At 43.3% G+C, this 12,393-nt stretch overlaps 1 protein-coding gene across 1 annotated transcript in view; it reads right to left on the bottom strand.

Annotated features, from left to right (window-relative positions):
- Nucleotides 1-3,933: 3,933 nt before the first annotated feature.
- Nucleotides 3,934-12,393, bottom strand: part of C9H1orf185 (chromosome 9 C1orf185 homolog) — a 58,730-nt gene continuing 50,270 nt past the window's right edge. The window contains exon 6 of the mRNA XM_075935958.2: nt 3,934-4,649. Within this exon, the coding sequence (XP_075792073.2) occupies nt 4,126-4,649 (524 nt within the window). The 3' untranslated portion in view covers nt 3,934-4,125. The remainder of the gene's footprint in view (nt 4,650-12,393) is intronic.

Below are 12,393 nucleotides of genomic sequence, written 5' to 3'. Positions count from 1 at the left end.
CCACTACACTAGAGGGAAGTGGCCTGGATGCTGAAGCACCCCAGAAGGGAAACTGAAGTATAGTGGCCCAGCTGGAGAGCTATAGTGAGGAAGCCCCAAGACAGCAAGGACATTGTCTCCAGGGAAAGAGCCCTGCGATACTGCTCTATCCCAAAGCAGAAAGAAATTATGAGAAAGGGAGTGTAGGCACATGCACTCAGCCAAGGGGCCATTGATGACAGGGGAGTGCACCCATTACAAGCAAACATGTAAACAATATATGAGCAAATCTTTTACAAAACATATTACAGCTATGCAAAATTCTCAGTTTGCATTTTGTGATTTTTATATAAGGATATGCAAATGTATGTAAATAGTTATAAATGTATTCAACTGCCATTATGCAATTTACACAAGGAAAAAGTCTCATGAAATGCTAAACATATAAACTGGAGGAAAGCTGTTGTTTAGAGAAGGGATTCCTTTTATTTTCATTGAACTTATACAGTTTTCTACCAGGAGTGAAGACGTACATGACATGAAGAAAGCAAGCTTTCTGTCAGACTAAAAACATATGTTGAGAACAACAATTGACTTCCACATACAAAGAAAGCTTAACTTTTTTTCTGGTTCTGACAAGCAGCAGAAAAATCTTTAGACAGCTGTAATGGTAACTCATGGAATAACATAAAGATCAAGGACTGCTTCTGATCTAGAAGAATGAACCACCACATAAGATGAGCACTGTACAGTTGTATTTTGTTTTGTGATTGAAATCAATATATTTAAAAATATAGAAAACATCCAAAATATATAACACACTTCAACTGATATTCTAGTTTTTAACAGTGAGATTAAAACTATGATTAACCACAATTCATTTTTGAGTTAATCATGAGAGTTAATTGTGATTAAGTGTGATTAATCAATTATGATTCCTACACATAATGTTTGGAAAAGGTATGTATCGAATCCAAGCTGCAATCTTACAAATCTCCCTGATGGGAACGTGCTCAAAAAGACCTTGTGGAATGGACTGACACCCTAGAAGGAGGTTGTATATCAGCAGATTCATAGTAAGAAATAATACATCCAAAAATCTACATGGAGACTGTGGACCTTTTGTACTTGTCAGCAATTGAAACCTACAGCCTGACCAACTTTTCTAAATGGCTTGATTCTCTCTATATGCACCGTGACCCCATCTCTCCCTGCTGGCTCAGGAAGGTGGTGGCCCCATCCTTTGGCGGTTGGGCATTTAGGCAGTTTTGGAAAATACTTGAAGTAAAATCTCTTCCCCTGTGCTGTTCAAGAACTGGTTCTATCAATCCTAAGCATATAAATTGAAGGCAATTTCCTGTCTCAGCAAGTGATTGTGAAAGGGATCCCTAACGGACAAAGAGGTGAGCTGGAGAGGGGGGCAGTGAGAAATTATAAAATTGGATAATTAATTTTACCTATCGAATAACAGCTGTTTCTGTGAAGTCTGCTCATGTGTGGGTAGAAAATGGGAGAGATGGTGGTGAAAGAGAGGTAGGTAAACTGGTGCAGCTGGAGAGATGAGAAACAGCATTGTTCCAGGCCTTTGATCAGGCCATCAAAACTTATATTTTGACATTGAGGAAGGATGACTGGTTGAAGCAGATGTAGTGTGTTTTTTTTTCATTGAAACCTTGATTAAGAACATAAGAATAGCTATACAGGGTCAGACCAATGGTCCATCTAGCCCGGTATACTGCCTTCTGACAGTGGCTGCTGTCAGATTCTTCAAAAGGAATGAACAGAACAGAATAATTATCAAATGATCTAGTCCCAGTGTCTGGCAGTCAGAGGTTTAGGGACAGCCAGAGATAGGGGTTGCATCCCTGACCACCTTAGCTCACAGTCATTGGTAGACCTGTTATCAATGAATGTATCTAATTCTTTTTTGAACCCAGTTATACCTTTGGTCTTCACAACACCTCCTGGTAACGAGTTCCACAAATTTACTCTGTTTAATTTTTTGCTTGGTTGGCTCAGTAGGTCTTTGGAAACCTGGAAACTTGAAAGGACAGTATCTCTGTGTCTTCTGGGATCTAATAATATGTGTACTAGAAGGTGTAAAAATCCCAAGAGATTGCAAGCGTTTGAAGGCGTGTAGTGATTCATCAGTGGTCTCAGTAAAGAGTGTCAACTACCTTGAAGAGAGTATAGTCTCAGGTAGCTGCTTAGATTTCTGTGGCACCAAGGATGTCATTATGCTAGGTACCAGAGTGAAGATCTGTTGATACTGTCTTGCTGGAAGCAGACTATTTCTCTCTGCTGCCCAGGTTGTGTTTCAACAATACTGAAGATGGTTAAGATACAGAAGCATGCTTGGAACTCCTAGAGGAATTCTGAGTCTTAGAAACATCATTGGTACTAGAGGAGCCTGGACCCTCAATGATACCCACAGAGGACCTGAAGGCTCAGATATGATTGATTTGTGAGGAGACAATTTTTCTGAAACCAGCATTTTTGTGCAGAGAACTTTTCTTAGAGGCCTTCCCAGAAGCTTCTCATGTCTTCACCTAGACTTCTGAAAGAAAATGTGCTTCTAAATGTGCTCCTTACCCGCGTGAGGAGACAACCCCTTACATCAGTCTCAAAGTGAACATAGTGCCCTACTGCCATATGGGCACTATGTTCACATAGAAACTAATGTCTGGGGGATTGTCTCCTCACCTGGGTCCAATGATGGTCTCGATTTTTCCTAACCCCTGCTCTGAAGGGCTGAGCTGAAATTGCACTTTTGAGGGAAATGTCCATCACTGATGGCGATAGCCTCCCAGCAAGTGAGGCAACACTTGTTTTGCCAGGATCACTGGAATTCTCTCAAACGGAGCAACAACCTCCACGGAGGAGGAGAGGAGAGGACAAGAGAAATAAAAACCCTCTTTTTAAGAAAGAAAAAAAATACACTAATCACCAAACTCTAAAACTAATTAAGAGTTAAGAGTCATGGTACGAGCTCTGTCTCAAGCTGAGGCAGCTGAGAAGGAAGTAAGGATCTCTAGCCTCTCAAGGGCTTAGAGATGTGTAGGGAGCATCTGCAAGCCAAACAGGCATTGCTACCAAAAATCTCTGATCAAAGGTGCATGAGGCAAATGTACACCTGATGTGGAGCACACTTAGCCCTGGTCTACACTAAGGAGTTATTTCAAAATAACTTCCCTTATTTCAAAATATCAAGTGGAGCGTCCACACTACCAAGCCTGTTATTTCAAAATAATTATTTCCTACTGTAGACATACCCTTACTGCTCGAAGAACTGTCCCTTCTTGTTCAAGTATCAGTGTGAATCCCATTATATGTGACCAGAATGTTCACTGGATGGTTGAAATGAGGAGTTTCAATAGTATTAATCAAATAGTACTTGAAGTATTGCTCTCCCAATTTTGTCATCTAAGCTAGTATAATGTTTGGACATAATGGAATAAAGGATATAATCAGGGCTCGACAAACCGCTGTTTCTACTCGCCTGTGGTGAGTAGATTTCAGCCAGTCGCTCCATGCGCCCCATTCACTGGCGCTGCACGCATGCGCAGTGTCGGTCTGGTGCGTGCGTGGTGCGGGGCTGGCGAGTAGCTCTCGCCGCAGTTTGTCGAGCCCTGGATATAATATATGACAAAGGTCAGTGGGTTGTTCCACATTGCTGCTCTGTAGATCTCAGATATCAGCATTTTTCTGAAGCAGCCTGACCATTGACTATGCCTGGTAAAGTGACTGGCTTACCTGCCAACAGAGTAGATGTTACTGTGTGTCACTGTGTGATCCATTTAGAGTTTTTTCTGATAAGATGGCCCAGTATTTGGAAGAGCCAGATGCCTACACAGAAGCAAGGAGAAACCCTAAAAGGCATGTGTTTTAGCACCCCCAATCCTGGACTGATTAAATAAATACCCTCCTTGAAAATTAAAACAAGTCAGCAAAAGGTGTTGTTAGTCAACTTTATTTTCTTGAAAAATAATTCAGAAATTGTATCAGTTTGAGTAAATACTTTTAAAAAAATTACTATTGGTACATTCTTAGTACAGATTTTACTGTTACAAAAGCAAGTCTGTCGTTCTTTATATTTCTCATAGGCTTATTCATTCGTCATTGTCTGGTTCTGGGAAATGATTAATCTCAATCACTGAGACTACTGGAATCCAATGAATGGGATTTGCAAATATTACCCATGGATCTTTGTGCTGACTCAGAAATATCTTCACTTGATTTCATTATAGTCAGTGTTTCATTAAAGGGAGAAGCTGTGACAGTTTTGTTTTCAGTTCTTGACTTTGGAATCCTTGTTTTTCCAAGTTGTGGGAATGTAGAATTTTCATTTTCTTGATCATCACAGAATGAGTGGTTTGACTGAAATACGACAGGAATTTTAACTCTTTGCTTTCTGTTAGTACTTGACAAGTATGAGTTCCGGTTTCCTGTACAAATGTCATTTGAGGGGGAAACATGAGAAGTGGAATCATCTGATAAACAGTCACAGGATGTTTCAATACTCCCGCTGGATGAAAGTGTAGATGAGGAAGCCCTGGAACTTATAGTCAAACTCCTGCTTGGCATATTAAAGTTGACCTCTGAATCAGAGCTGTTAGACATGACTGTTTTTGTAACAGAACAAAAGTCATCTGTAGTATTACCTTTAGCAGCTGCAACGACAACATTTTTGTACTGACAATTAGATGTAATGAATTAAAATATGATCATGACAATAAATTGAATAATAATGTTTACTGAGACTATTTTCAGTTTGATAGTTTAAAGTGTAATAGTAAAGTTAAATGTATAACTATTTGCATGTACTTCTTGCTGTGTTCTATTAATTACAGTTCCTTAAGAAGTACTAAGTGGGAAATTTTCAAAAGCACCAACAGATGTAAAAGCATGACTTCCATTGACTTTCAGTTGAACCTGATCTTGATACTTTTGAAAATTTCCCCCCATAGTTCATGAGATTACAGAATGGGTTTTAACTAACACATTACACTGTCAGGGGAGTGAGGAATGAGGTTTAATAGTTTTTCTGTGTAATTCACCTACGGAAAAATGGCAGTTTTAAAATCCAAAATTAGTTTGTGTATTTTAATTAAAATTGTTAAAAATGGTTCTGATGGATTAAAATATGTACGTCTAACATGTGCAATAGCTGCTGCTTATGAGTTTTTATCAAAATTTTACAGAATGTGATTCATAGATGTCATTAAGAATATAATTTGGGGATTCTAAAAGAAAAAGAGGGCAGGAAGTTAAAAGAAGTTTAGAGTGGCATGGGGAAATTGAGAGAGGATTAAAACCATGGAAGGAGAAAACACTGTTTCTCTCTGGCTGGTGGCACAACTGCCCACTGCTACTCTTGAGTACTCCAGTTTGTAGGCTCACACCGCTCACCAGCTGCCTGGTAAGTAGGGTTCCTTCTAAGGTGCATGCCTGTGCAGCTGTGCACCAAAAATGTGCCTATCACCCACATGCTTAGAAGAGCCACACAGTGGCTGCTCAGGTGCTCTGGGGCAGGGCTGCATGGTGGGCAGCTGCCCCACCCCAGGAGCAGCAGGGCAGCCACCACGTGACCCTCACTGTAGCTTCAGCCCTTCACGAGGGCTGGAACTGCAGGCCGCAGGCTGGGTTGCAGCCCTCTGCTGGCCACAGCCGAGGCCAGAAACAGAGCCACGTCATGGGCAGCGAGCAGTGGCTCCTCTGGCAGAGGAGTCATGGGTGGCCGGCGGCTGCTCCTCTGGCAGCCCCAGCTGGGGTCAGAGCCGAAGGCCATGTGGTGGGCAGTGCGGCCCCGGCTGGGGCGAGAGCTGGAGGCCATGTGGCAGGTGGCAGCTGCTCTGGTGGCCCTGGCTGAGATGGGGACTGATCCTACCAGGCTGAAGTGTCCCTGCCTGTAGCGTGCCAGGCCCCACAGAGTTGGTGCAGCCCACCAGTTGAATGTAAGTAGTAAGCATCACCCAGTACAGGTGCTTTTAACAATTCCCATCCTTATTTTGAATAGAAGTTTAATAGTTGGATTTTATTGTTTTATATTGCTTTTGTATGTATCCTAGGTTGTTTTTTGTTTTTAAACCACCCAGCTGATGGTCTTTTTTCAGCTTTTAAAAGATTTTAAGTAAGAAGTATTATTTTTGTATTGTATAGATGATATACCTATAATTTTTAATTTTCTTAAATGATTTTTATTTAGTTGCTTTATTATTGAAGAAGGGATTTAGGATGTTTATTTTGGGTTTGTTTTTATTTTAACTTATTTTATGTTTAATATTAATCACTTAAGGAAAAAATGTTCAAATTTGTGAAAGCATCAGGTCCCTTTGAAGAGTTAACTACCAAAGTTAAGGCTATCCATAGATGCTCGGTGCTAAATAAAGAGTAGCTGTCAGTTTTTCAACCTTGAATAAAGTATTTGAATGGACTTTTATTGACATTTTTAAAAGCTGATTTATTTTGTATAATTTTTTGAAAATCTGAGGTCCCTTGCTATGTTTATTATGAGAGACTAAATATATTATACTTTCTTGGCTTACCTTTGACTAGCTGAAGTTTTGAACTTTTTTGTTTTTAAAATGAGTTTAGACTTTCAAAGAGCTTTGGGGGGTGCTGTGTCTAAATTGCAAGTTATGAACAAATGACTCATTTAAGCTGCTTACATTTCTAAACTACTGTTCATTTTTATATTTATGCTTTGATCAAGGTTTTTTTTTTCAGCTAAGTTTTTTTTGGCATAGGCTTTGATAACTTCTGTATTTTAGCAATCATAGAATCATAGAATCATAGGACTGGAAGGGACCTCAAGAGGTCATCGAGTCCAGCCCCCTGCCCTCAAGGCAGGACCAAGCTCCGTCTACACCATCCCTGACAGATGTCTATCTAACCTGTTCTTAAATATCTCCAGAGAGGGAGATTCCACCACCTCCCTTGGCAATTTATTCCAATATTTGACCACCCTGACAGTTAGGAATGTTTTCCTAATGTCCAATCTAAACCTCCCCTGCTGCACTTTAAGCCCATTACTCCTTGTCCTGTCCTCAGTGACCAAGAGGAACAAATTTTCTCCTTCCTCCTTGTGACACCCTTTTAGATATTTGAAAACCGCTATCATGTCCCCCCTTAATCTTCTTTTTTCCAAACTAAACAAGCCCAGTTCATGAAGCCTGGCTTCATAGGTCATGTTCTCTAAACCTTTAATCATTCTTGTCGCTCCTCTCTGTACCCTTTCCAATTTCTCCACATCTTTCTTGAAATGTGGTGCCCAGAACTGGACACAGTACTCCAGCTGAGGCCTAACTAGTGCAGAGTAGAGCAGCAGAATGACTTCACGAGTTTTGCTTACAACACACCTGTTGATACAGCCTAGAATCATATTTGCTTTTTTTGCAACAGCATCACACTGTTGACTCATATTCAACTTGTGGTCCACTATGACCCCTAGATCCCTTTCCGCCATGCTCCTTCCTAGACAGTCGCTTCCCATCTTGTATGTATGGAACTGATTGTTCCTTCCTAAGTGGAGCACTTTGCATTTCTCTTTATTAAACCTCATCCTGTTTACCTCTGACCATTTCTCTAACTTGCTAAGTTCATTTTGAATTATGTCCCTATCCTCCAAAGAAGTTGCAACCCCACCCAGTTTGGTATCATCTGCAAACTTAATAAGCGTACTCTCTATCCCAATATCTACATCATTGATGAGAATGTTTAGTTCCATCTTTTCCTTCCATGCTTCAGCTATCTGATTTTAACTAAATTTTTATAGTTAAACAATGTAAATGGGATTGTTCTTGTTCCTGCTGTAACCATCACAATTCATTATTTATAGGCTCATTTGTTAGAGAGCACCCATTTCCTTCAGAATGACTGTAAGACCGTGTTCTGTGTTGTGACAAATCACATACTGCTAAGGTAGTCAATAAGCACACTGTGGGACAAATATAGTATATTGACACTTAGGGTCAGCCATAATAATAAAGATGCGTGGGTGAAAGTGCTGATTTAACAGCTCTTTTTATTCTTTGTGACTGGGAAAGGGCTATTTTAGTATTCTTTCTTCCATCACACACACAAACACTTAATTTGGTGGTCATCATTTCATGGTGCCCCATGTGTTTGTGTTCTGATGGGGATGGCCCTGGTCCCAGCCACTCCAAGGCTCTGCTTCTGCTCTACCTCTTCCCCTGAGGTCTCACCCCTGTCCAAGCCAAAAGTTGGAGCTGGGCTAGGGAGTTAGGCCCTTTGACTTGCATGGGGTTGGGGGCTCCAAGAACAGACCTGGGCCCATATCCCTGCCTACCCACCCACAACAAATTGAGAGTCTGTGGCTCCCACAGCTTTCTATGCAGCTGTTATCCTGACCCCACTCTAAGCTTCTGGCCTGGCCTGGCCTGGGGGCAGGACCTAGGGGACCAGAGATGCAGTTTAGCAGGTGTGGGGAGCTGCAGAACCCCATCTGCCTTGAGGGTAAGGACATGGGCTGAAGGCTGCTCTTGGGCCCACCTAACTCAGGCAGGTGGAGAATCAGCAGCTTTCCATAGCTTCCTGGGTTCCCTAAGCCCCTCTTACCTGGGCTGAGCTTTAGCGTCTAGCCTGGCTAGAGGGTAGGACCTTGGGGAAAAGAAGGACAGAGACAGGTCAATGATGAAGAGTGGGACCTTCCCCGTTCCCCCCCATTCCAGTGTCCCGTGTGCCTGTGGCCAAGAGCTAGGAGCAGAGCCACAGTTGGTGCCAGAGCTGAAGCCATGGCTGGGAGTGGGGCTGAGGTCAGAGCTGTGGATGGGGCAGCGGCCAGGAGTGGAGTTGGGAGCTTGTTGCCACGGGAAAGGTTGAGGGATGGAGTAGAGCTGAGGACAGAGAGGGGTTAGATGGTGCTCTTTCCCTATTCCTCATGGGGGCTGCCCCAGGCCCCAATGCACCCCTTACTGTTCTTCTGTGCCGCCTGAGGGATGCACCTCCGTTTGGAGACTACTGCTACTACTATTAGGAGAAACAACCTGCAAACACCACTCACCACAGACACATTCTTCAATGATGCTAAGGCTGCTTGAGCTCTGGAGGAACTCTCAGGATGGCCAGGGGATCCACCTTGGCCACTTCATAACAAGTTTGACACAATCTGATACATATTTTGACAGTTTCTGAGATTAGATGGTTTGCCTTTCATTGTCTCTGATGAAGAATCTAGGTGACGATCAGAATGTTCTTGTTCTTTACAGATAAAATGCCAGGGAATATCTATGATCTAAAATGCAAACTACAGCCTCCACCTTGGAAGTCTCAGCGGGATAGTGTATTAGTCTGCAACTTTAAAAATGAGTAGTCCTGTGGCTTAGGGTGTGTCTACACAGCAACATTATTTTGAAATAACTGGTGTTATTTTGAAATACATCCTCTTCCTGACTTACGAACCAGTTACGGACCAAGCAATTGGTCGTAACTCGGTTCGTTCGTAAGTCAGACCCCATAGAGTTACACGCAACCGCGCTGTTCGTAAGCATGCATCACGTTTGTAACTCGGGGTCCGCCATATATGACAGCTTTGGTCGTAATTGTGAACGGTCGTAAGTTGACCGTTCGCAACTCAGGGACCGGCTGTAACTTAGTCCACGCCTACGTAACAGAGAGTTACAGCAAGCTGGAGGACTTCGTACTCTGACTCCTGAAACCCTCATTGTACGAGGAGTAAGGGAAGCTGGAGAAAGAGTGTTCTATTTTGAAAGAAGTGCTATGTAGATGCTCCCAATTTCAAAATAAGTTATTTTGAAATAAGATATGCAATTGATGTAGCTCAATTTCTGTAGCTTATTTCAAGTTAAGCCCAGATGTGTAGATGCACCCCTAGATATTAACAAAAACATATAGTATCTTGAAACTACATATATTTTTGTTAGTCTCTAAGCCCTGGTCTAAACTAGAGAGTTGTTTTGAAATAACAAGTGGAGTGTCCATACTACCAAGCCCGTTCTTTCAAAATAACGGGATGATTATTTTGAAATAATAATTCCTGCTTTGCATGAGGAATAATGCTAATTTCAAAATAGTTATTTCAAAATAGCAGTAGTGTGGATGCTCCACTGCTGCTATTTTGAAATAACTACTCCCCAGAGTCATTCAAAGTAATTATGCCCCAGTGTTTTCTCAGACTTTAAGTCAAGGTAGCACGTCCACATTAAGGGAAATTTCCTTGGACTAATTTAAAGGCTTCCATGTAGTGTGGACACACTATTCTGAAATACAGTCAGTCCCCGAGTTACGCGGATCCGACTTATGTTGGATCTGCAGTTACGAACGGGGCCGTTCCTCTCCCTGGTCTCCAGCAGACCAGGGAGAGGAAGCAAAGCGGCGGAACACGTGGGCAGCGGACAGGGCTGTCCGCTGCCCACGCGCTCCGAGGCTTGGCTCTGCTTGGCTCTGCTTTGCCCCCCCCCCCCGTTCCCCTGGTCTGCAGACCAGGGGAACAGGGGGGGCAAAGCAGAGCAAAGCCGCGGAGCACGCGGGCAGGGGACAGCCCAGACACGTCTGGGCTGTCCGCTGCCCGCCGCTTTGCTCCCCTGGGGTCTGCAGACCAGGGGGACGGGGAGCAAAGCAGAGCAAAGCCACGGAGCCCGAGGGCAGCAGGACAGCCACGGCGCGTCTGGGCTGTCCCGCTGCCCCCGTGCTCCGTGGCTTTGCTCCGGACACCTGTGGTACAGCAGCTGGGGCGCTGCCAGTTGGTCCCGTAGCGCCGCTCTGGGCACTACTGGACCAACCGGGCAGCACCCCAGCTGTTCTGCCCCAGGCGTCCTGATTCAGCCACTGCTGGTCAGATTCAGCAGCGGCTGAATCAGGACGCCTGGGGCAGAGCAGCTTGGGTGCTGCTGGGTTGGTCCAGTAGCGCCGAGGAGCGGCGGCGCTACTGGACCAACCCAGCAGCACCCCAGCTGCTCTGCCCCAGGCGTCCCCAAGTCAGCCACTGCTGAAACTGACCAGTGGCTGACTACAGGAAGCCCCTGCCCCGGGCTTCCTGGAGTCAGCCGCTGATCAGTTTCAGCAGCAGCTGACTTGGGGATGCCTGGGGTTCTTAAGTTGAATCTGTATGTAAGTCAGAACTGGCGTCCAGATTCAGCCGCTGTTGAAACTGATCAGTTTCAGCAGCGGCTGAATCTGGACGCTAGTTCCGACTTACATACAGATTCAACTTAAGAACAAACCTACAGTCCCTATCTTGTACGTAACCCGGGGACTGCCTGTAGTTATTTCAGGAGCTATTATTTCAAAATGAGTTATTTCAAAATAATTTGCTATAGACTTACTCTACGGTGCCACAGGACTACACTTTGAAAGTGTGAGGCTTAGGAAAAAATATAGGTAGGTGAATTTCCTGGTCACATGATCAGGGTAAAACATTGTATAAGGTTATTGTGCTTGGATCCCTCATACTTACCTGCCAAAATAAGAGCAACAAGAAATGATGTTTTAATTGATAAGTGTTGCAAAGAACACATTGCAATTAATTCAAATGATGGACCCATGAGAACTGACAGTACCAAATTTAGACAGTGGGATCAGTTATTTAACAGGCGGGTAAACCTTAACTAGACTTTATAGAAATTTAACTACAGATGGCTGAAAAAAAAATTTGACCCTCAGTTTGGTGTGTGTTGAGCCAAAATGGCTGCTAGATGAGCTGATGTGCATTTCCCATGTGGCCCAAAGGCTACAGAACTGAAGACTATCCTATAGGGGCTTTCAACCCCAAGGTAGAAGCATCTGGCATGACTCCTCTTGGGTGAGAGGAGTGGTGAAAAGGAAACCCCTCTATAGGTTTTCACAGAGTTCCTCTTCCATTTCAGGGATGATAGTACTAATGGAGGCAAAGAGAAAGGTATGCTCAGATGATGCTTAATGGAGATACACACCAACTTTAAGAAGCCCTGCTTGCAGCAAATGTGTTGCCTGGCATGCAGTGTCATAAAGGTGCATGATGCTGTGTGTCCTAGTAGAGTGAGGCAAGCCCCTACTGTGATGTTTGGATTTGACTCCAGCTGTTAAGACAATTTAGAATCTCAAATCTATCATGAAGTAGATAAGCCATGGATTTGGTAAAGAATAAAGTTTGCCTCCACAGTCTTTAAACAGGAATCATGTTGGACTTTTCATGTTGACTTTCAGACCCAGACTCTGGAACAAATCAAAGATACAACAAATGGCTTCTGACACCTAGTGAGGAAATCTTCCTCATGCTAGCCAGTCATCTAAGTGAGAGTACACAGAGACTTGACTGAGTATTTTAAAATGTTCTGCAACAACTGCTATTACTTTTGTGAACCCCCTTGATGCAGTCAAGAGTCCAAAGGGAAGGACTTGGTATTAGTAATAGTCTTGGTCTACCACAAATCTTAGGTATTTCCTGTTTGGTGAGAT

This window comes from Pelodiscus sinensis, chromosome 9, assembly GCF_052426305.1.
Source record: "Pelodiscus sinensis isolate ZL-2025 chromosome 9, ASM5242630v1, whole genome shotgun sequence".
Taxonomy (NCBI): Eukaryota; Metazoa; Chordata; order Testudines; family Trionychidae; genus Pelodiscus; species Pelodiscus sinensis.
This window is presented reverse-complemented; position numbering and strand designations above follow the sequence as displayed.